The following is a 25747-nucleotide window of genomic DNA, read 5'->3' on the forward strand; positions in this document are numbered from 1 at the left end:
ATTATGTTTCAGCAGTTGCACATGACGAAATGCGTCCACAAATGAGAGGCATGCCTCGGGTCAACACTAACAGCTGGAGCTGTGTTCTTGAGTTGTATTCTAAATTGGGAAATTAACTTTTCGAGATATACTATAAGGACTTTCAGATGCAACAATCAGGCAGGCCATAAAGCAACACGAAACCACAAATCATAATCACCAGCAAACCCTGGGAGGCAGGGGAAATATTAATGGCATCGACTGACCAACTGGCCAAATAATAATCAAGAGCGATTATACCGATTTGTCAAGGAGGGTGCAACTTCCACATTAAACGGCTAACGGGAAAGTTTAAAGAAAATAAAGGAGGAAGAAACTTTTATAATTGATTGCCGGGGAATTTGTTTTGTGTTTAGTTGGTTCATAAAGAAATAAAGTGATAAAATAAGAGAAAAATCCATTTAATTTCCTTCCTTTCTTGAGCTTTAAGCTGTTCTTTGGCGAATTTACATTTCCATTTGCGAATTTTCAGCATAAAAGATTTGATGCGAATGCATACACAGAGGCATAATCAGCCTACATACACCTACACTAATACGTATTAAGGACGCCCCTACACAAACACAGACACACACTCAAACACAAGAGCATAAGAGCTTACAACAGGGATTGCCTAAGAAATCTTTACCTATTTAAGAGAGAAATCCTGTCACACACACACACACACACACACACACACACACACACACACACACTCTCCTTCACTCAGTCAAAGAAAAAACGGAAATAAATTACATCATGCGCCGATTCAAATGGGGAAAATAGAGTCAGTCAGGAAAACGGTGCTGATGGGAAAATAAATAGGATTGTGAATAAATCAAAATATACCCAGAGAATGGATATGGAAATTGGGAGTGAAATGGGGGTGTATCGTAAACTTTGAAGCTTGCGGGGAACTACAAAGTATTACGATGGCGAACCTTTGACTAATTACATTGAAATACGTTTTTATTTGTCATTCAGCACTGTTCAGTATTCCGCCAGTTTCTGTCTGTCTATCTGCCTGCCCAGCAACTGCAAATGAGTGATGCTTGTATTATGCTTTACATATGACACTTCTTCGTGTTGGTATAGCGAAAGAAAACCTAATAAAAAAGGCAGAGGGAACGAGTAAGTAGGGTAGAACCTTTTATACCCTTGCGGATTGATCAGCTATGTGATTTAGACATTTGCCTGGAATTCTTTATTGCTGGAGAAAGCATTTGCCAAGTTTGCGGGAAGATTTTTCTTTCCGTGATTTCGAAGTATCTGCGCAAAATTAGAATACCCTTTTCAAGGGTATTCCAAAAAGGAACAGCTAGGTGTTAAGCCGTTGGAGCTGTTGGATTGAGCCGCACAGCAGCAGCTGGTGGCGACACCTTGCAACAGTTGCGTTGCTCGCCGTGTTGCTTGCTAAGTGAGAGCGGAAGGCATCGGGAAAAAACCCGGTAAAGCTCACGTTGCTAATGCCATCATTTCCAGAAGTGTGTGTGTGTGTGTGTGTGTGAGACACCATTCTGCATACATATGGATTGTGGTTAAGCAATTTGCAGCAAACGAAATGAAAGTGCTAAGCGCATTGGCCGTCAGTCGAGTCGAGTCGAGGCTCCGTGCTTCACACCCGTCCTCCGATGGTCCTTGCATTGGAGAGTGTGTGCAGCAGGTGCGATATGGTAAAGCTGTCATATAGCTGGATGTGTCACTGTGTGTACGGGTGGGTATCTGTGTCTGTGCTGAATGTATTTTTTTTCCCTGCCAGCCAGCCAGCCAGCTCTGTGGCTTGCGCTAAATTTCATAATTTTTACCAGCGTCTGCTGTGGCTCTTCCTGCTGCTGTTGCTCCTTCTCCTCCTTCTACCGTTGTCTGGTGTGTCTCCCAGTCACGTGTCATTCATATCGCGCCATAAACAAACCCAGAACTCTCTGCTGTCCCCCCAATCTTTCCGACTGCGCGACCGACCGCTGGCCTCGTTGGCATGGAGCATCGTTTGTTACCCGTCGACGCCACCGTTTTGCAACTTTGCCTTATTTCGATTTATTTTTATGGGAATTTTCTTGTGCATTTTGCTTTTGCATCTCTCTCCCTCTCTGTTTTTTTTCTCCTCTGTTTGGCTCTCAACCCTCGCCTCGCACTTGTTAACTGAAAATATTTTCTCATGCGTAAAATGCATGACAAGCGAAGCAGACACAGACGTTGACGCATTGAAATATGGCAGAAGGGGGAGGGCAGGTGGTTGCGCCACTGTGGGGTGGATATAAATGGGAAGGGCGATATCCCCCCACCAAAAGGTTATCGGCTTTAGCCTGCCATAAAGAACCTAAGAACCGCCGAAGAACGAAGTTTCGCATTCCCAACAATTGACTTAATTGCATAACAAGACCAGACCGAAAAGAGAGAAAAAGCGAATCTTTCAATTAAATATGCAACTGAAATCGAACCCATAAATAAATGCAAAACAAAAGTACAATTTGCCGGAACGGAACAATATCAATTGTATAAATATTCAGCGGAAAAACTGCAAACACAATCGAAACTTTCACCGCAGTTTGAATATTTAAATGGCATAACGAGAGCAAAAACAAGCGAACACAAAAACAAAAAAAACAAAAAAATGAATATAATAAAATAAACAAGATAAAGTTGCATCCGACGGTTATAAACAATAATTAAAAGGATCCCTTGGTCGGCGGCGGTAATAACCATCAGGCGGAAGATGGCGGCGGCACACAGGGCTCGTGAGGGAGGTAGTCACTCCCCCTTTTCGGCCAACATGTAATTACGGTTGGAATTCATTAACCCTTGACCCTGTGGTGATCCAGTGATAAGGCTGGCAGTTCGGGGAAAAGTTTCCTTTTTGTTACCCGCCATTGTGTTGATTTACAGAAAATAAGAGTTGCAGAGAAACAGCAACAGCAGCAGGCCCATGTATGAATATGAATGAAGCCTGAATCATGCTCGAAAATCAAGGACTTGTAGGCTTTCCATCGGCTTCAGATCGAGTACTGTATGGTGAGGAAATCCTGCTTTGCCAGTGATTTACCAAGGTTTAATATGCTTGTTGCAACAACTATCGGACTTTTTTAAAGGTATAAATGCAGCAAATACAAAACAAGGACAACCCACTCGTCGAGTATCTAAGTAGCCACTGGAGAGTCCTGGCAACAGAAATTTGAAAATTTCAAATGTTGGGCCGAGCAAAGTGAAATGGAAAAGGCGTTGAATATGCAGCAGAAACAGCACTACTACTACAACGAGCAGGAGCAATGGTAGAAATGGCAGCAAGAGAGACTGCGGATGGGATGGGTAACAAATGTTTGCTGGACAATGTCCGAGGCCGGGCAAGAGTTTATCGCTGGACAAGTTTTATGTTAACACTGGCCGCAACAAGACCAGTGGCAATGGCAATGCCAGCCATTGGGCAGCAGATGCTTGACTTTTTTTTTGCCCATCTTTTTGTGGCTGCTTAGCTCCCAAATGTACCACAAATACCGAGCCAGAGCGGCAGTCCTGTCCTGTCCTGTTCTGTGCCGATGCCTGTGCTGAGCAGAAAGCGCCCCCTGAGCCTGATAAGTAAATGAATGTTGCATACTTTGGGGCGCGCTGTTTACTGAAGATTTTCAATCATCAAGAAAGAGAAAGCAGGCCAAGAGGGTGTTATTAATGCTGCGTTATCAGTTGTCCAACCTCCCTCGCACTCCCACTCGTACACCCATTGACTGTAAATTTCCACGTTCTCTTCTCCATGGCCACCACAAAATGCACAGCCGGAGCCGGAGCCGGAGCCGGAGCAGCAGCAGCAGCAACCGACAACAGCAGCTGCTGGAGCTGGTGGGGCAGGCAGCGGATGCCTCTTCCGACGCTGGGGGATGCGATGCAGATTTCTGCCCCATGTTGGCATCGTCGCTGGCTGCATAAAAACCCAAAAATTAGCATAATTTCAGGCACTCGGGCTGCGATGGCGCAACACTTGCGACCGCAGATAAGGCGCAAAATGAACGCAGCGCGTCTTTCCCATATGTGTATGTGTGTGTGTGGTATGACTGTGTGCTGTGTGTGTGTGCGCCACAGTGTGTATGCGGTATCCACATGCATGCGTGTTGTGCGCGCTGTTCATCGCTTGTTATTTCGGGTGCGTTGTGTAAAAGTTGCGGCATGCGAAAGAGGCGCGGGCAGCGAGATGCCGATAAATGGATACCCTAACTGAATCATGGGGGGCTTTCCCCCTTCTATTTGGCTTTAAACAGATACAATATTTCATGAGTGAGGGTATTCAAAAGTCAGCTATCTCCAATAGCAGCTTTGTTCCTGTGTTTTTGTTTAGTTCGGCCACGAAGTTGCCCCACTGCCGCACGAACAGGAGGACACTGGCACAGGGGCATTTCCATAAATGCACAACAGCGGCGAATGGCGAATGCCGTGGCGTAGCTTAAGATCCTGGACAACAAAAGTAACCTGCAGCAGAGCGGGAGTGGACCCCGAGAGTTCTGGGGCATAAGCCAGTGGGGGACAAATGATAATGTGGGCCGGGTGGCGTATGCTGATGTGCTGCATATGCATGAAGCTGTCTTTTGGGATTGGGTTTTACAGAGCAACGGAAACTTTCGATTCGAATAAAATGCTCTGATAGTTTCTTTATTGCATTAGTTAAGATCTGGAACCATAATTTAAATTGAAGAAGGCCTCAGAGTAGGACAAACGCAAGGCCGCCCACCATCCCATCTTGGCGAATATTTTGAAGATCTGCTTATAATAGCTCCAGTTCAAGTCAATCGTGACAGTGAATCGCAGCTCCAGGGCCTGGCGTCGGGGTGCAATCTGTTGGGGACTGAAGTACGGCTGTGCCTCTCCCCAATGGCGGCCCATGGAGAACAATCCCAAGTTGAGTGGACCATCGTCTTCTTCGAAGTTCTCCAACTCAACGTCATCCTGCTCAGACTGCTGGTGGTCGATGTTGTTAAATAAAAAACGGGGGTTCATTTGTCTGATCGGGGCATCGCCTGCGCCTAAGTTGCGTGGTGCGTTTGGCCCATCAAGATCAAGGTTCAAGATCTCATGCATAATGCGGAACTCCTCAGGTGGAACATTTGGTCCTCGGCCAGCACGCACATGCAGGCCATCGCCAATCGTTAAAGCCTCTGTTGCCATGAGAAATGCTTCACGATAATACCGAGAGATAAGTTCTCTGTAGCGACGATCGTTGATTTCACGTATTTCCGGCGGTAGAGACATTAGGGATGGACTTTGCAACAGACTGAAATTTAAATACCAACGTCTAAAAAGATACACCACACAGTAACTACAGAATTAAAACAGTCGTACCTTTCAGAAGAATTAAAAAAATAAACGGATTGAATTTTGGATGTGATGATAAGCCACAACGGACAATTTACGACAATTTCCAGATACTCGTACCTCTGGAATGGCAGAAAAATAAAACGTTGACAAGTTTGTACAAGAATCTCATTGGTAGATTGATATCTATGTTGGTTGGGGAATGTAATTCCCAAAACAAGTCCAATTAACATTGATGAGGCATATGGGTGTCCTCGGATTGCTGGTTTGCTCATTCGCGTGGAAATCCATATGACCCTGATTAGGCGTTTCGACTTGGATGCCACCCAGCCACAGTAAAGCTCAAATTGGAGCCCTTTCTGGCTCCTGCTGGTGCTAGTTCTGCTGCTGCTGCTGCTGCTTCTCGAATTACACGATGGGGCAATCCATTTGCATGCCACTCAGATACCATGCCTCCGTCGCCCGCCACCTCAGTCGATCTCTCACATTTCCCCCATCTCGACGTATTCCCAGCACTGCGTCATCAAGTTGTGCTTGTTCTGGCCACTGACTCACATGCAGGCTTCATGGGGATGCGAAGCCTTCATAATTCAGCGTTGAAAGTGGAAAAGTCGACTCGGAAAATGAATGATGAAAATCAGTTCCCCAGGCATTTACCACTGGCATTCTAATACAAGTATACTATAAACAATTTTGCCTGGTTTTTCTGATTTCCAGAATGAATTGAGATGTCAGCAGTCAGCCCTTTTGCCACACTGCACTCCCGAGTGGTGGGAGCTCCCATTAATAATTGACTGTGCAGTGGAGAGTGGGCTCACAGGGCGTATGAGTGACTTGACTTGTAATCCACTTTGATTGGCTCCCTGCAACGCCCACTGCTCTACACCACTGCAGTGACGGGCGTCCATTTATTTTGAGGCACTTGACACTAATTAAAATCCCCTAGTTGGCTAATTTAAATGCTGCGACTGCGACTGACTCTCTTGCCTTGCCTTGACTACTTTTATTCTTCAGCTGCATTGGGGCAATTACCCTGAGCATGTTGGCATAAATTAACTGCTTCCTTTGTCCCCATGGTACTTGAGTGTGTGTGTGTGTGTGTGCGTTGCATGTTGCAAGTTTCCAGACTCAACCTGAAGCAGAAACATTGTCGGACTCTGGGATCCTTCTCTCTTTGCGATTTCGTTTGGCATTTGCCATTAGCCCAGCTACCAAACAACAACACAAGTGTGTGCTGGTCTATGGATACCCCACGTGTGTCTATGTGTATCTGTGAGTTGTCTGTGTGCATGTCATCGGTAAGTCAAGCCCCCACTCCAGCGTCTACGCATTGCCATTAGCATGGCTGCGCTTGCTTGATTTTTTAATGAGGTCTTCTGCCTCCAGTCCCATCCTCTCATCAAGCACATTCAGTTCTTTAACTCAGTGCCCCAACTGCTTTCCACATACCCCGTAATGAGACAATGTTGCCTTTTGGTTGGGTTTTCGAAATTCGAAAGCTTTAATCCCTGTTTATTGTCGTCTCAAATTTAAGTTAGTGGTTCATGGTGCAGGCAGGTGTTGGACGGATATCCTTCGATGGCATCAGCAAGGTCCGCACGGTCCGCAAGGTCCACAGCAGGGTCCACAGGGGCCACAGCATGGACCACAACCTCCACAAGGACCACAGCAGGGTCCGCAGGGTCCACAGCAAGGACCACAACATGGCCCACAGCATGGGCTGCAGCAAGGGCTGCAACATGGTCCACAGCATGGGCCACAGGGTCCGCAAGGTCCACAGCAAGGTCCGCACATGTTTAAGCCGTTAAAGGTCTACAAAATATTTAGACCAAAAAATTTGTATTATTTACTTTAGTAAATTTATTTTGTTATAGGAATTTAAAAAATTGTTGTTTACCTTGAACCGAACAAAAAATTTGAGACTTAACAAAAAATGTTGAAACTAGACAAAAATTTTAGTTGTTTTCTCCAAGAGCTGCCGGATGGGAATGAGAAAATATGTGGGAAAACAGTAGAGCCAGGGATTGACATAAGGACAAACAACATTCATAGATAACTTGATGGCTTTTTTTCAGATTTATATGGTTTTGGTTTGGATCAAACGCAGTACCTTGGTCAAAAAAAGTCATGGGTTGTCAAAATCACTTTGAATTTTTCAAGACCGTCAAGTACAAATGCAGGGAAAAACTACAGAAATATTAAAATAGTCCATAAAACACTTCTGTGCGCATTCTTAATGGGGAATGGAAGAAATGCCTTTAAAGCTAGAGTTCAATGCACTACTTTCGGGGGCCGAGTGCGATTCACTTCAATCTCGGATGTGTTCATGAGTAATTGTTATCAAAGCAAAGTCCCTAAGGCTTAGCACATCCTTTGCTTAACCTTCAGACAATGGGAGGAGAAACCAATCAGTTTAGGGATTGCCGGGGTTCACGTTCACACTAACAAATGAATTGAACCGTAAGCTTTGTGGCTCTTTTGCGGATTTCCAGGACACTGCTGGCGCTGCAATTTAAATAATGCATCAAATGAATTAAGTTGCCACCCAAATGAAGACGACAGCACTTTCCATTCCATTCCATTCCATTCCGGCAGGCGGCAGGAGTTGAGCAAGAGGTGGTGGGTGCTGCGGGGGTGAGCACTAAAGCATTTGAGGTAAATGGAGCAAATCCTTTTTCTGGTGCAATAAAAATCGAATCATGTTAACAATGGAATGAAATGAAGCGCAGACAAAAAGCCAACCAACTAAGATGGCGACTGATTGTGAGTTTTATGTCACAAAAAAAGTGCACAAGAAAAAAGTACACCGCCTCCCCCAGGCTAAGCAATAGTTCTAAGAAATATTTCTATACGTATAAAAAAACTCAGTCCAGTTGTCTTGAAATGGAAACCAGAGGAGGGAATAGTGGTGATCCGGTTCTTGTGTGTGTCATTGATATATCGTTCGACCCATCGATACAGGAAACCCATCCAGACACAGAGTATGGCAATAAAAGTGGTAATGACGTAGACGAGACAACAAAAAATATAGAATTTTCAGAGCACACTCACACTTGTATGGGTGTTATAACTTTTAAACAGCATCGAATCGGTTATATCTCGGTTGAGTCATTGACCCCAACCCCATGCCGACTGTCGGCTGCCGCACACTCGCAGGGCCACAAATATTACTTAACATTCACATTTAAATGTGGTAGCTTAATTTTCACCTGCGCGGATGTGACTCGAACACAAATCACGTTGCAAAAACTGCTGAACAGTCTGTGATGTGGTGTGTGTGGGGCTTGTGACATGTGTGTGGGGGGCACGGAACCAAGTCCTAAATAAAACATAATAGGGGTATGTCATCTAATTAAATATATCCGTGTGTAATTTTGTAGTTTAATTCCAGTAGATGTGGGGAAAACTAAAATACAAATACGCAAGCACATTTGCATGCGAACAGTGGCTACAAATGGTAAACAACTAAAAACATTAGATTAGCAAGAAATGTTTACATAGAACTAGATTCTGCGATGGTTATTCCATTTGTACATACTTTATTTTTATAATTCTCTTCAAAATCTAAGAGTGGTATACTTTTATAGATCACTGTAGCTACTGGCAAACAAGCACATGTGGCGAACGTGACTCGTCGAGGGTCCACATACACACACACACACACACCGCTTCCGGCAAAATATTTCAGTTGAAAATTTTTAATGAGCTCGAAATTGTCGTTGCTTGCACACCATCGCAAAAATGTTATAAAAATGCTGCAAAATGGCTGAATATAAAATCAAATAAATAGAGGAGGACCCAAAAAGGGTAGATTAGGTGTCATTGCAAAATTATGATGGTGCCATCAACAGGAAGTGTCGTTTGTGGCCTTTATTAGTAAAAAATACTAGCCAAAATTATATTAATCTTACTGATGCAACCCATTTGTACATACACACTTCTACTGCAGTCAATACAATGAATGCCAATTACATACACCTGCAACACCTTTTCTTTCCACTTCGTGGAATATGAATACGCGAACAGGATGGGTATGGGGAGGAGTTGGGCGCATCCCTCTGCTTGGGTGTAAGTCTCAGACATGTAAAATGACAAGAGCCACCAGCAGTAACCGTATATGTATCGTATTTATATTTTATCTGCATACGTATGTGTGTGCAATACAAAAATGAAAAGTTGACGGATGTTCCTGTGCCCTCTGCCACATGTGGAGTGGGAAAACCAACCGACAACAACCACAACAGCAAAACAAACGCAAAACGAGCCTCGCCTCCGTCTGTCTGTGGGTCTGGGCCACATTTTGTTTGACATTTTGTTTTAATTTCACAGATTTACTTGTAACGTTAAGACTGGATGGGCAACGAGATGGGACTGGTGAGGATAACGATGATGGTGATGGTGATGCCGAGCAACAGACTGAAGAGCCGGATCTCTTCATTCATCAATGTTGCAGGTTTTTCAAAAGTTGTTTACTGTTTTACAGCATATTTTCATTCGTAAATTTAACAAACTCGTATTTATCTCCGAGAATATCTATAAAGCTGCAGTCTTACTTGTTAAGAATATGCACAAATGATGTACGCTTTCCTGCCTCACATTACGTGCCCTTTTGTCAGCAAGACGTACTCGTACTTCCGCCTCTATCCTCTTGGATATTGCCTCGTTACATCTCTGATACGTATATCCGTGTCGTTTACCCAACTCAGCGTGCAATCGAATGTTTTTAACGAACAATTTCCCGTTTCCTTCTTTTCACGCTTCAAATCAGACCAAAAGGCCCATTCATTGCACAGTGACCTGAAAGGTTAAATTAAATGCCAAAGGATACTTTCTTGTAGCATTTTCTTGAACACGAAAACAGTGTTCTGTTTTCTAAGCAAATGAATCATAAAATAATTAGCATAAAAAACGGAAATTAATTTGTCAAAATGTCGTCGCAACGGAAGCAATGTTGAGAAACTAATTAAAATGATTGGCATATTGAAATTAATCCTTTTTCCCTTTTGTGCCAATCTTTGAGCTTCACCCTTTTGCTTGGGATATAGTAGAGCTGGTCCTTTGGTTACACTCCACTCTGTCAGCCTATTCCGGATATGAGTCCTCGCTGAGTGGTTTAGTTCAATCCCCGTGTATCCATTCCATGGTCGAGTGGCGCGGCCAGTGGAATATCACGAGTTCTGCGGCGGATATGCAAAAATGAAAGATATTCAGGTATGATGCCCAGGTATAGGCCAGTCCCAGGCTCTCTCTTTGTTGTTGCGGCGCAATGTGTAGCCGGAGAATGGAAAATGAAAATAATTTTTCAAAAACGGCCAGCCACGGGCTAAAATCCCCACTGGCTGGCACTGTGCGTATTATCTCAGGACACATTGTCGTGTGCGCGGGTCAGATCCACATCTGCACCTGCAGCTGCGACTGCAAAACAAGAGCTGGCCTCAAAGGCGCTACCTCTGCCTGGAGTTTCGAGTACTGGCAGTCACACAGGCACTATTCTAGTCAGCCAAAATCCACAATGGTTCGGTTATGAGTTGAGTTTTCGTGGCCTTCGGCAGCTTCATCAACTTCCACTGATTCAGTGGGATTTCACCAGACAGTGCCACCAGTGCCATTCCTCCTTCAACATGGTATATTGCACTATCCCACGGCCTTTGTATTGTTTCGAATAAAGCCAGGGGCAAGGGCAACGATCTATTGTCAACGGTGCGTATACGTTTTTATTTACTGTTAGCTGCTCCAGTGCTTTATTTGACTTTGGGCAGGCCATACCATGCGTGCTCATAATTAAAAAGGCAGGGATCCAGAACGGGGAAACGAACAAAGAGTAAAAGGTGGCCGGGAGTGGCATATTCTCCTTTCACTGGAAAGATTTCCTGCAGATAATCGCTTCACCTGCACTCTTTTGTATGCCCGGCACTGCACTCCCCCATTGCCTTCGTTCTTTGTCTTGGCCATTGCAACTACATCATTTGGCAATTACGCCCACAGACAGTCTTGTCTATCTTGCAGAATCAATACACTCGCCAGGTGAAAAACCTTAAAAAAATGGCAGCTACACGTCAGCTTAACACCTTGAGGTTAAACCCGAAAGTACAAAACCATCAGGCAGAAGCAGTAGCCGAAGCACAGGCAGTAAGAGAGCAGCAAGGATATATGTGGATATGTGGAAGCGAAAGGAAAACGCATGGGGCAACATGTGCAATTTAACCTTAGACACGCACGTCGGACAGACGGATGCTTTCGAACAAAAGATACAAAAGGTATCTAGAATGTGTGGAATAGGGGTGGAATAGAGAGCAAAAACCGGTTGCTTTTCGGGGCCAAAGGTAAGCAACGAAAGAATGAAACAATTTAGCCAGCACTTAACCGTTTAAACCCCAACTGAACCGAGAGCACACGTTTGACCCGAACAGCGACACAACGAGGACATGTGGGAATTGAACCTGGGCTACAGCTCAAGATTTGCTCTTGGGTGGGATGGGAGGATGAGGGCGTACTACGAGCTGGAGTAAGAACAAGCAGAAAACTAAACCTCAAAAAAATTAAAACCACACAGGGCTTAAATTTATAACCAACACGAGGCGATGCTGCGGCACCGAAAGGAGTCATGGGGATGTGGGAGTGGCCAGCAAGCACGAAAATGAAAGCCACAGTGAAATGCATTTTGGAAGTTGCCTCGGCGCTGACCAACAAAAAAAAACGCGAAGAGAGTGCACTGGAAAAAAGTTTCACGGTTTTGTGTGACGGCGACGATTTGAAGCCGTGACCCCGCGCAGTATGCAAGGCAATTTTTTGTGTGCGCTCCCTCCCACGTCCCTTTTCTGGGTTAGCAGTTTGATATACAAACTGTAAAATGGCAGTTCACCCTAACTGGAAACCTAACCGAACGAGACTCGAGCTGTGGCAGCTGAACTGTTTTTGCCGCTTTCGACGGCAACATCACACACAAGTCCCCCCGCTCGCGCACTCCAACACACAAAAACTTGTCACATGTGCAGCACAACATATCCGCTCCCAGTCGCCCTCTTTCTGCCTGCGTGTGTGTGTGTGTGTCCCTCTTTTTGTATGGTTTTGGTCGAATTTCAAATGTTGCTTACTCTGCCGGACATTTGAAGTTGGACGTGCCACCGTTGTTAGTACAAGCTTTTCGCCCTTTCTACTATTTTGGTAGAAATGCCTTTGACAAAAAGTCGCTGCCATTCCAATAGTGAAATGCTGTAACACTGCTGCCCCACAGCACCTTCCACTGCTGCTCGACTATTATTAAGCAGATAAATTTGCAAGTCGCACAACATGTCGTATTAGTTATCTCCAGCACCCTCACACGAATGACACCCTACCACTGATATGTTATGCAGCTGCCATGTCGCGGATTTTACACATGTCGCATCATCTGTTCACGTTAAGTACCCGAAGTAGTTTCCACACACGCTTATTACTTATTTCTGATGCCACGGCATTGTTGGCTTATCCCCTGACAGCACCCATTCCCTCAGCCAGATACTACATATATCTGTTACCAACAGTGGTTGAGGTTATTTGAAAAGTTAGCTAACTTTTTGGACTACCTTTGTTAAGAGAGCTCTCCTTCTAGGTTATCTTGGGAATGGTTGATAAAATGTTTTATAAATGTGCACATATTATTTTCATTATTAGAGTTGCAATATGTCTTCTATCTTTTACGATACCTCCTCAATTTCTAGTTTCTGGCACAGTGTGCCCATGAACTTTTTGCTCGCATAATATTTTGCACATTTTACAAACACACATTAATTTCTGTTGTAGAGTGGATGGAATGTGTTTCTGCTTGTTTTTGGGGGGTTTTTGGTTTAGTTGAGCTGACAAAAAGCACGTGATTTGCTTATTTGAGCAGCTCAACCGGGCTAAAGGAGAGAGCTGTTGGAGAACTAAGGTGTAACACACAGGTGTGCGGCAAACTGATTTGTTTCGTTGGTTAGTGTACAGATTGCATAACTCGCTGGGATTTGATGTCAGCTGTTGGAAATTATGGCTTAAGCATGACCGAATTTATCGAATGTACAAAACTAAACAAAAAGAAAGTTTCCCCAGCCCTGCAACAACGGCTTGGAAAAGTCAAAAGAATTGTGTAATAAACAACCCGTACGATGTGTATAAACACAATCGATACAAGTTTCACTGACAACTGTCCGTGGAGCCAAAGCCAAAGAACAGATAAAATTACAGATCCCCAGAAAACGAACGCCAGTCGAAAATAGAAACTGCAAGCCCGCTTCCGATATCAAAAGCTTTAATTCTCAATCGCCCCCGTATCTTAGAATGGGCTCTTGGATAAATTCCCTACTTTTGGAGTACGGTAGTAGCTCCTTGTTGATGCTGCTGCTCATCCTCTCCACTTCCTGCTGCTCTTGTGGCATGTTCACGTCGGTCGACGCAAACACAGAACGCAATGTAAGACAGACCAATAGACACGCCAGCGTGGACAGCGGACAGCCAGAGCCAGAACAACAATGTCTGTGAGCCAGAAGCACACAAATGCGTGTCTATGTATTAGCCATGTGTGGTTTTTTGTTGTCCTGCTAGTCTCGCTGGTTGGCTTTCCTTATCGGAAACAAGCTTATTCCGTTCAATGAACTGAAAAATATTGTTTACCTCTGGGTTTCCAGCTGCTGAAAGTTGCTCAAGTTGCTCGCTTTTCCAGTCAGAGGAAAATGACCATTGTCATTGCATTTTGATAAATTTTCATTGTAATTCAGCTACATTTGTCATTATATCGCATTACTCTAGAGTGTAGTCTAAAAAAGGCCGATCAAATAAACTGCAGACAGGTGAGCATAGGTCAAAAATGGCTTTTCCAACTGTGCATCAAAGATATTTCCAAAAGTATTTCATGTGGTTGCTAAAATCCTTACCAAATAAGTTTTTAATTCCTCAACATTTCAGCATTTTTATGCCAAAAAAAAAGGCCTAAACGGAAGCTAAGAAAAACTTTTCCCCCTTTAAACATGACGTTTGACATATTTCAGCAAAAAAAGTTGTGCTGCCGCCGCATTTTCAACCCTTGTCAATTAGGCTGACGCGGCGTATGCGTAATGTGTGAGCGTCCCTGTGTCTGTCCTATCTCTTTGTGTTTTTGTTGGTCAGTGTAGGAAAAGAAAAATGAAATGCACGCAAAAAGCGAGAATAGGAGCAAAAAAGTTTTGCGTTTGCATTTCAACTTTCTCGCACGCAACACACAAAAAAAAGGAAACGCCGGCGAATTACGAATCCTTTGTCAAAAATTTGAGACAATTTGCCAAGTGCAGGGATACCCTAAAAAGGCCGTTTTTTGTGTGGCAGTGAAATGGAATTGAAGGTAAATTAATTGGATATTTAATATACGTAATACGGAAATATTTGTGCTCCCTTTTTCACATATATTTTTATAGATTTTTTTATTTATTCAATTATCGTTTTCTGGAAGTTCAAGTTTTTCCATCCACCGTAAACTTCGACTTATCCCTGGATGATGTCTTCCACTTTGTTGGCAATTTGTTTAACTTCTTCGGAGGTAAAAAACTTTTTAGCTGTGGTCAATAAATGGTCAAGGAATGAATATCAAGGCTGACACAAAACAGTTTTGACATGGGCAAAGGTGCAGGAAAGTTTCGCAAAGAGTTGAGCAAATTTGCGAGAATTTCGCTTCGGTTTCCCTGGAATTTGCATATTTATTGCTCGTGGAATGTTATATGCGAGCGCTATAAGAATGAGTACGAGAGCAATCAACACTTGTCATAACATAGCGCAATTTCCTGAACTTAAGTATCTTGTATATTTATACACATGTCTGGTGGTGCTTTGTTTCTGCCGAACAGCTTTATCTGAAACGATAATTTTATTGGACATTAAAAACATTTACGTGCCACGACATCCGCCCAGAGTCACATGATATTAAAAAGCCATACCAAAAAAAATATGATACAAGGCATAAAACAAAGGCACGAAACACGAGGACAAATTCCTTGGCTTCATGCCACTCCATGGTGCGTGTGCGCCGTAATGACAAAAAAAAAAAACAAAGAGCAACCGAAAGTTGGTCAGTAGGGGAACGGGAACGGAAACGAGTACCGTATGAGTAGGAGTATCATATATCAGTCATAAACTACCCAAAAAAACGGAAAATGCTACATTTTCAGTGCCCCATCATCTCCTGCTGTAGATCGCCTTGACGACTTTACTTTGTGCCAAAACACGAAGTAAAACGTAAACGGCATAAAAAGCTATAATGTCCTGTTACTTTCGCGATAAACAATATAACAGGCGGGAGAGGAGACAAAGACAAAGATGAAAATGAAAATGCCGCCATGTAATATTTCAGCCCCAGGGCGTGCGACATGCAAAGCCCCACAGCAGGACATGTGAGGGCCCTTTGACTCAACCAATTGATGCACGGACATACTCCAGATGCGAATGCCAGTCTCTTACGTGTCCTACCAAGCAGACCAAGGGAATGGTGGTAATCTACGTGACGTTGTGGCGAATTTCCCCAGAAGAAAGGGGTTTGTCTCGACTTATGGGACAAGCAAAAGAGCTACAGCTATTCGCAACTTATGTTTCTAATTCGAGCAACCTTTATCGCAGGAATACTCCTTCATGTTTTCAACTCTGCGAAGAAATCCCTGTAGGGTAATTATCACCGCTTAGCTATTTTTTCTGACTACGAAAGGAAATTCTTTATCTAAACATGATGTTGCCGAATGTAGAATAGAATACAATTTAACGATTATTTGTTTTCGAGAATAATATTTATATTGCTGTTAATATTTCCCCAATGTTCACAATTTGTTTATGGTCTATTCGATTTGTCTGCCACGCGGCATTGAATTTGTATTTTTTCCTTGTACACTGCTCCTACTCCTTTTCCACTTTTCCATGACAAATGGCAACTTAATTCAATTGAGCAATCTTCTTTTTTTTTGCCAATCCTGTTGCCAATTCGTAGACGCCTTTAAGTTTTTGTTGGTGCGGCAAAAGTTTGCGAAAAGATGTCGATAACTGAAGGCAGCTGCAAGTCAACCATGACTGTGAGGCAGACAGCACGTAAGCTAAACAAAATAATGTATACGCACTGTGTGCCAGAGACAATGACGATGATGAAGATGATGATGATGGCCGCTGAAGCGTGGAATTTATTTCAGTTGGGCAAACATCCAAGGCAGCAAAAACTGTCAATAAAAACAATTTCCAAATATATCCATTGAAATTGCTTTGGTACATTTTTAAAGTTACATCAATATGAATTAATAAATCAATTAAAGTTTTACACAATTTCGCCGATAGCCATGGACGAAATTCAATTCAATTCGTTGCTATTGGATTGTATTTTTCTATGAATTTCACACGAGGATTTCGTGCAGTTTATTGGCTTTGTCAAACCATTATCGACAGTACGATATTTTCAGCACACAGACTGTATGCTGTATGCTGCAAGCTGCATGCTGCATGCTGCAAGACAAAATAAAAATACCCTTGTGATACAGTTGATGTTTCATGGAAATGGAAATGAATAAACAGATTTATGTTGTAGCCATGTGTTTGTCCGACTGCGGTTGTTTATTTATGCGATAGTCGCAGCAGTATTGAAATATAATAGATTCCTGCCGCAGGTGTGACAATGCTGCCTCGTCCCATCGATACTCTCCCTCTACCTCTATCTCTTTCTCTCTTCCTGGTCATTTCCATGCCCTGACCACACTTACAAGTTGTTGCGCCCACAAACAAGCGCTCAATAACTTAACACGCCCATTCAAGCCACAGAACACACATATGCCAGGGGGCAGGGCCATGGGTCAGGGTTCGTTCCTGCTTCATTTTACGTGTGTGTGGTTATTGACAAATGTATTTCGAATTGTTTCACAGCTTCTCTCCTTCTACACCTCTGCTGCTGCTCCACCTCTGACTGTCTGATCCACCTGATACGTGCCCCTTATTACAATTTCACTCTTCTGTTTGTTTGCCTCCATGTTTTATTGAGCTGCAATAATTTCCGCTCAGCTTTTTGCCCTCCCCTCCCACCACATTTTTCTTTTTTCTGATTCGGGGGCCAGCCCTAACACTTCATTGAGGTCAGGGGACATGTGCGTATAATGTATTGGATATTTATATAGGGCATATATTGCCCCGAATACACCTTTCACCTACTTTCACCCCGTTGCAAGTGTGAATAAATATGTAATTGGACGCTCAATATGGAAACCAATTCAAGTCGGCTTTTTCGATTAGTTTTTCCCTGCAATTTTCATTGAAAGAGGAGTCCCTAAAGCTGTAGCGAAGCGAGTGGAAACTTTGTGAGTTCAGACACACAAAAAAATTTCTTTTTTTCTATTTTGTTCACTAACAAGTTTGTTCAATTTTTGATTTCGCTGGCAATAAAAACAATCAAATATTCACTATAAATGTTGAGTTATAGTTCAAAAGTTTAATATATCAAATGCATGGCCTGTCTCTCTATCCTTCTCTATGCCTGTCTATCTCTCTCACTCTGTGGATGCTGCACATGTCTGGCATACACACGGTTGTAGAGCCGAGCCAACGTCGCGAATACGTAATGCAAATGTTTGTCCCAGGCACAAGCACCGGCACCACCGATATGAAAGCTAGTTACGGCATTGTGTGCCTTTATTTTTTGCAATTCTTTATTGCAAATATTCTGTTCTGTTGCAACGCGTCTAACAAAAAACAATACGAAAAATAAATGAAAACCGAGGCCAGAAATTGAATATTTTCCACTGGCATCCTGCTGAGCGATGGAAAAAATCAAGAGACAAACTAAAATGCAAATAAAATTGAATTAAATTTTAATGGAAAATTTGACGATTTATTTACCTTTTTGTTTGTGTAATATTACAGATGGAAAATTTATATTTAAATTACGTTGATAACGAAAATAAATCAGTTTAATTTTCGCCTTATCTTGCGAAGGAAATCGAAAACAAACTCGAAGTTAAATTTGACAAAAAGTTCTACCATTCTCACATTCCTATTTCCATTCCCAAAATACTTTTCCATTTTGCAAGAATTTGTGGTTTCCACTGCCACAGACGACACGTTCCTGCAATTTCCACCACCCACAGAGATGAAATATTTCCCAAATTGATCTGCAGAGACAGACGCAGAAACAGAACAAAATCAGAAAGTGCGAGAGAAAGAGAGAGAGAGTGAGAGAGAGAGAAAAAAAAATGGCTCGGCAATTAAATTGTATCAACAGTCGCATATTTTTGGGTAGTGTCAATCACGGGAATGGAGCCTAAATTAAACGTCAGTCACAGGCACAGATGCGGCAGATGACCGTGGCTCAAATCAGAGCTATAGGAGGATGGATTAATGGACGGATGGATGGATGGCCAGGCAGGAGTGCATCCTAAGCGATTGCCATGGCATGGCTAAGACAACGACACAAAAATTTGCATAGCAATTCATTTCAATTTGAATATCACTTTCTTGCACTTTAAACTCCCGAGAAATTATTACTGAGTGAATGCGTAAGCAACAATTTTGGGTTTAAATAAGAGACAAGCCAACAGCTGCCACTAGAGGATAAAAGGGTGGATATAGGTTGATCACAGGAACAGAAACAGGAGCCCGGAGTCGGAGTTGGACCATGATTTAGGGAACTGCTGCAGCCAATGCAAGTGGCAATAAATCAAATGAAAGCTTCTTTTTCAGTTGGTTGAGAGCCGAAGTTTGAGCGGGTAGAAGGAGGTCAAGAAAGACTCCAAGGATTGCAACTATGATGCTGGCTGTTGGTTGCTCCTGGTCCTGGATAGTGCAGCCCGTTCCTTGTACCCGACAATAACTTAATTGCAAAGTCATGTTTGCATTGTGGCCATGTCTTGGATGTCGGCTACCTGATACAGTTGCTGCTGTTGTTGTCTCTCTCAATAGATACACACCCACACACACACACACAGACACACGTCAAAGCTCCTGGCGGCAGCTTGTACATGCCTGCAAACAGAACATGGCCAAATGCAAGTCCTGGAAGTCCAAGTCCTTCGCCTGCCACTCCCTTTTGAATGAAATTTCAGATTTATGTTTTGCGTTGGAGTGTCAGGGCGTGGGGGTCAGTGTGTCAGTGGATGGAAAACGTCATTAAAGCTGATCAATAGTGTTTTTTGGCTTCAACTAACTACCGATATGGACCCCTGCTGTAATATATGTAGATAAGAAATGTGCCAGTGCCTTAGAACTTACAATGAATTTACATTAATTTATCTATAGATTTTCAGTCAGGAAACTCTTACTTTCCACACACATTCAACTGATTATCTATTCATAATTCAAACCAATTGTCTGAATGGCACCATAAAGCATAAAATAACATCAATTGTTTGCAATTGCATAGAAAATTAAACAAAGAAACATAGCTTAGAACTTTTATTAGTCAAAGAAAAAGACAAGAGTTATTATTAACACAGAAAATATCATTCACTTTAGTTTGTTTAAGCTTAATACATGCAACATTTTTCTCTTTATTTAATTAAAGTTTAATTTCATTTAATTCAAAAAGAACAGATTTCAGATTTATCACTTGGGCTTGTGCAAAAAACATCCAACATTCGACAAAATTTAAATCCAACCCGAAACACCAGAACAAGCACAAATTTCTATTAGCAGCGCATTTAAACTAAATGCATATCAAGAGCAGGACCAAAAAATACGAGCAGTACGAATAAATATAAAATAAAATAAATATTTGGACAACATTTCCTCGTCCTCGTACTCGTCCTCGTATTCGTGTTGTTGCTGCTGCCTGCACATGGTCGCCGTCAGGCCATAAACTTTAAAATTGAGGCAGCACAAAAAACTGAAATACGAAGCAGCAGCAGGCAACTTTTAGTTTTATTGTCATTTCAATGTATTTCCGCACTTTTAACCGCAGTCTCAGTCACAGTCGGATTCAGGATCGGAGCCGGAGCCGGAGTCCGAGTCGTAGCTGAAGCCGTAACCAGGGTTTGGAGTCGTTCGCTTCTCTCACATGGCTATGGCTCTGACCCAGGCATAAAAAGAAGGAAAAGGAAAAAGAATTATTTCAAGCAGCTTCGAAGCCATAAAAAACTGCATTTGGCAGCCGCTGCCAAAAAATATACACCAGTTTAGGCCAGGCCAGAACATCTCTCGATTCCTGCTCTTCGTATTTTCCATTTTTCCTCCATATATATGTATGTATGTACGTACATATATATTTTTTGCCCCTGTGGATGGACATTTCTAACATTCGCTGCACAGATTTGCGTGCCAGCGACATATTTAAAATGTTGAAAATTATTTATAATTAAAAGTTAGAGGCCAAAAAGTTTTTTGCGCCGGCCATGTTCGCGTCAGCTCCGGGCCATTCGGAGGAACCATTCAACGTAGCCATGGCCATAGCCATTTTGCTGGCTCTGGCTGCAATTTGCTTTATGCGGGGCATACTCGTAGAATTTTTTAATAAAAATACCTAAAGAGTGGAAGAGGTCAGGTCCCCACCCCACACCCCCAGAAGAAGCCCTCTCTCTCTCTCTCGGTTCAGTCAGCCGGACCGGAATGATTGTTATTTACGCAATGGCAATAATAATTCACATTTTCACACCACACACACACACACACACACATGATGTCTTTGTGGAAGATTGAATTTTCTTTTATTCAAAATTCCAATACAGCTTTTCGCTTCAGCTGCCTTTTGTTTTTCTTAACCAATGGATTTTATACACTTTGGTTGGTTTGTATTTCAACTTCCTTACATCCGGAGTAGCCAAAACAAATACTTAAACGTTAGATTTAAAATTGTTTCATATGATTTCTTAAATTATAACACTCTGCGTTGGCTTCCGGACAAACTCTTGCATTAAATTTCCATGCAATTGACTTTCAACCATGCGAAAACTGACTTATGCTAAGCATTTTAACATGCCAACAAGCTAACAACGAGAGCCACCCGCGAGAGCCCTCTAGCTGTCCAATAAAAGTCAATAAGCATCTCGGAGATATGTGCATTTTTCAATTACGTATTTGTATGCAATGCCAGCCATAGCATCAGCATCCACAGCAACAGCAACAGCATCAGAAAGGACAAATTCAAATGACGTGAAGGGCACTCTCCTCTATGTGGGGACGGCTGCAAGGACACAGCCAACAGCCAACAGCCAACAGCCAAGGGATTGGAGATGCAGGAGCAATGGAAAGCTATGTCTTTCATTATGTACGACAAACTGGCTGACACGGGCGGCTAATAACGAGAGGACGCTGCACACAACTGCCACACAACAATAAAGAACACCAACTTACGGACTGCCACTGACCCGCAAGCCAGCGCCCTAATGGCCATCCCAATGCAAATTGGCAATGCACAGAACTAAAATAGAAACTAGATGGAAGCATGGGATATAAGAAAAAAAAGTAAAAGCCAAATTGACACGGGTCAATAAGCTTGGTGATGCTGCTTCTGATGCTGGTCCTGTTCCTGTTCCTTCTGCTGCTTACAGCAAAATCGAATTAGTATTAGACGAAAACAAAATTAAGAAATAAAATGCTCGCGCTTGGCCCTGACACAAACTGCTGAACAGCAGTCCAACGCTGCCTCTGGAGCCACTTCCTACCTACACTTCCACTACATCCTTTCCACTTCCATTACCATTACCACTTGCACTTGGTTCTCCTTCTCCTTCAATTCGCTTCCGTACACATGACTGACCAGCGCTCAACTTTAAATAAGAGCCGGACCAAGTTGGCCGGACCAACAGCTGCTCTTGGCCAAGTCTCGAACTCCACTCTACTCCACTCACTGCAAAGGCCAAGTCAATGTACTCAACCCGTGTCTGGGACTGGGACTGAGAGAGAGACCCTTTTGGGTCTATTTTTGAGCGCGTTTAGTGGAGCGTGCACCTTTGGTTTAAGGCCAAGTATTTATGAAGTACCGAAATCTGGGTCGAAACGGAATGAATGGAGAGTGGATGTGGATGTGGATGTGGATGTTGATCAGCACGTCGATTGCACAGCCAGAACACGACTGTCAATGCAATAAACTTGTCCTGGGGATATCCGTGTCGTCTGTTGAAATTATAAACCGTATGCAGGAAGCTGCATATTTTATTAATTTCAATGAATTATTAGCAGGAATTAAGCATAAATCATGCGACAGAAACTCGGAAAAGGAAAACCTTTGTGCCATGAACATGTCAACCACTTTTTCTTTGCTTTAATTTCCATGTAATTAAAGATAAATTTTATCTCTGGCCTGGGAATACATTTTGCATTTAATATTCTATAAATTATTTACTGCAACGCAAGAGAAATCTCAATCAAATTTTATCAAGTTGTTGGCCAAATGAGTTCTTTAGCAGTCTTGCTGGCAGAACAATGAACTGTAACATTTCCCACTGAAGGAATTGTCACCAGCAGCGTATTAGCCATACAAATCACAAGCTTGGACCGTGGAGTGGGCGTCCAGCCCACGAGCATTCACTGAAAGTTCCATCCGCTGTGGTCCGTGGCCTAATCGGGCCTCGTTAGCGCTCGAAAGCGGCGGTGGGGGAGTCCTGGGAGTCCTGGTTCATGGCTATTACTTGCTCATTGTGTTATTGTTGTTTTAAATGCGTTATTGTTGGCCAAGGGAACAAACAAGCGCATTAATAACCAGCGCCATTGAAAGGCCGTGTCATCAAATGAGCCAGGACAAAACCTCATCCTCATCCCCATCGTTGTTTCCATCGTCGTCGTCGTCGTTGTTGTCGTTGTTATCCTCAGCCTCGTTCTCATCCTCTGCTTTCTGATACGGATGATGATGATTGTTTATTTGTGCACAATGACGTCGAAACATCATTAAATGGCCAAAAGTCACGCATTTACAGTTACAACTGACAAAAGCCGACCTGCACGAGCCATTTGCTGGGCCTCAGCTTCCACCTCTTCTTCTCCGAACAGCGATTTTAATGATGGCCCTACTCTGACGATTACCGAGTCCGAGTCCATGATGTCCTTTCCCCCGTTTCGCTTTCATTGTCCTGCCTGCCAAAATGTAACTGTGTCGAGTGTTGAAAGTTTAGCTGTCATTACGTGTCAGTAAACCATGATCAGGCTTCATTCTGATGCCCATTATCATCATAGTCATCTGCTGATGACAACTCCGTCTCTGTTTCGTTTCCCAGTAGTAACCAGGGGTCCAGTACCCAGAAGCCAGTAACCAGTGTTCAGTGACCAGTTCACAGCAGAGGCACAGTTGTTGGATCAACAAAGTCCAAGCGAAGGCCCTCTTCCTGATGCTCCTGCTGCTCCTGCTGCTGTTGGTCCCCTCTCCAAATGCTAACAATCAACACATCCGTTTCCGTTGATCATTCAAATTCACAGACGAACAAAGCAGCTCCGCACAGGGACACACAGAGAGAGGGGATGGACTACATTTCGGCCAAGTTGTTGACCAATTGCCTCCACTTAAATTGGAAATTTCACTTTAGCGAGGGCTGGATGGAGAGTTGCGTAGCTTTCTCAAATGATGTTCATTGAAAGACCTTAGTTTACCGATCGGTTTGGTTAAGATCAGATATGTTCGGGGCTTTCCTTTAATAATTTTAAGCTTCATCTGTTATCACACAGCGTGTCTTTCTCATTGTTATGGACCTCCTTCCTAAAGGACTCCCTGTCAACGGTTTGTCCCCAAACAAGAGGGCTGGACTACCGACAACAACAGCAAGATGAGCAGCCACTATCCTCCCGTACAGGCGACATTCAGTAGAACAATTGGCTAACAGGTACAGTAACAACAGTAACAAGAACACCATAGGGGATAGGAGAGGAGGTACTACCACCACAGCGGCGGTTAGCTTCCGTTTCACTAACTTTTCGCATAGCGCTTTTTCTGTGTGTTGTAGCCTTTGCCAATTGCTGGCAGTTTTGTTGCCATGTTGGTTGTCGTTGTTGTAATCCTATTAAAACGCCAGCAAGCTACCTTTTTGCTAGTAGTACGCCTGCCCTTCATCCTCCTCCAGCTCTTCCAGCTCCTGCTGTTTCAGCTGCTGTCAGGCGCCTTTGTTTGTTGTTTCATTTCAATTCGCCGAAACAAAGACTTAAAGTGCTCATTCACCCGATTTCCAGGTTTTAGGTAGACAACACTCTTTGCATTCTGCTCGGACCTATTCGCTCCCGAGAGCAGCAAAGGCATTCCGTTCCCTCCCGGTCATAGTTCGCATGTTTATTTAAACCAAAACCAAATGCCTGCCTGGCTCTTGTCTGTTTGTGTGTCTGGCTGTGGAATTGTTCAGCTTAAATAGGCCTCAATTTAGCCAGGCTTTTCCATTCGATTCCATGATGGAGTTAAGTATGTGACTGAAACAGTTTTCACGCTGAAGGACTTAGTCCGGCTGATAGGCATTGGGCGGCAGAAAAGCCATTAAATAAGCTCTTTGATTGATGGCCGGATTAAAGTTTGTTTTTAAATATAACACCCGACTTAATGTAAGTTCTGATTTCAAGTGGGAATCGGGAATAATCCACAATCAGCGGACGGCAAGAGTCCTCAAAAGCAGTCTGATCCTGTGGCAGAGGTTGTGGTAGGAGGTGCCACCTCAATCCGTTCACCTTGCTGGCTGCACATAAAAATCTCAAGGATTTTATGCGGAAAGCAATAAATTTGAGCATAGCTCACACAACGTTACTTCCGCTATTTATGGCCGTTTCCAGCAACAGTTTCCATATGCTGGCGCCCCATCCGATCACCCGATAGCGCCATACCACGGAGCCATTTTCAATATCCTTTAGCCCCAGACCCTCGCCTCGGCTCGCATCGCATCGCATAGCAGCCTTATTTATTGAAATATTCGCTGCTTTCGTTTCGCTTAGCTCTTGGAAAAGTTTTAAGCCATTTCGATTGTGTCCTTGAGGCACTAGGCTAGCGCTAGGCGCCTTTCGCATTGTTTCCGTTGGCCCGTAGGCGGAGAAGCATGACAAGGCCAAGTCCTTGACCCCGCCGGGAGGGAAATATTCCCATTCGGGTGTAGCCACATCCAGACAAATTGTCGTAAAAACTCAGCAATAATCGTCAGCATCAAGTCAGTCGATTGGGTACCTAAACCCAGGTCCCGAAGACTTCCCCGTCCCCAAAAAATATTGCATTCACTTTGGCCTAATAGAGAAATAGCCGTAAATTCTGTTGCCACTCATTGTGCAGATGGCACGTCTGTGTGGGGCTATTGATATATTTGGCTCGGTGTGGCTGTGTAGCCAGCAGAGAAATCACGTCTTGGCCATGTTGCAGGACGTATGTTTACGGCTGCATCTTAAACTCTTTAAACCATAAATAGCCGAAGAACTTTCTCATTTAGCTGCTGGCCATAAAAGAAAGACCCCCTTCCATCGAATGGAGTTGTAGTTATCTATTGCCAAATTTTCTACACGTTTCTGGATATTTACGTTGCCTCTCACAGGACACACTCGTCAGCAAAAGTCT

General features: G+C 43.3%; 1 protein-coding gene across 1 annotated transcript; it reads right to left on the reverse strand.

Annotated features, from left to right (window-relative positions):
• Positions 1-4626: 4626 nt before the first annotated feature.
• On the reverse strand, positions 4627-6871 carry LOC108157805. The gene is made up of 2 exons (XM_017289999.2): positions 5338-6871; positions 4627-5269 (listed from the first exon to the last, which is right to left on the reverse strand). The coding sequence occupies exons 1-2, from the start codon at positions 5583-5585 to the stop codon at positions 4663-4665; spliced, it is 855 nt and encodes a 284-aa protein (XP_017145488.1). The 5' UTR covers positions 5586-6871; the 3' UTR covers positions 4627-4662.
• Between the last annotated feature and the right edge of the window lie 18876 nt (positions 6872-25747).

This window comes from Drosophila miranda, chromosome 2 (genome assembly GCF_003369915.1).
Source record: "Drosophila miranda strain MSH22 chromosome 2, D.miranda_PacBio2.1, whole genome shotgun sequence".
Lineage (NCBI taxonomy): Eukaryota > Metazoa > Arthropoda > Insecta > Diptera > Drosophilidae > Drosophila > Drosophila miranda.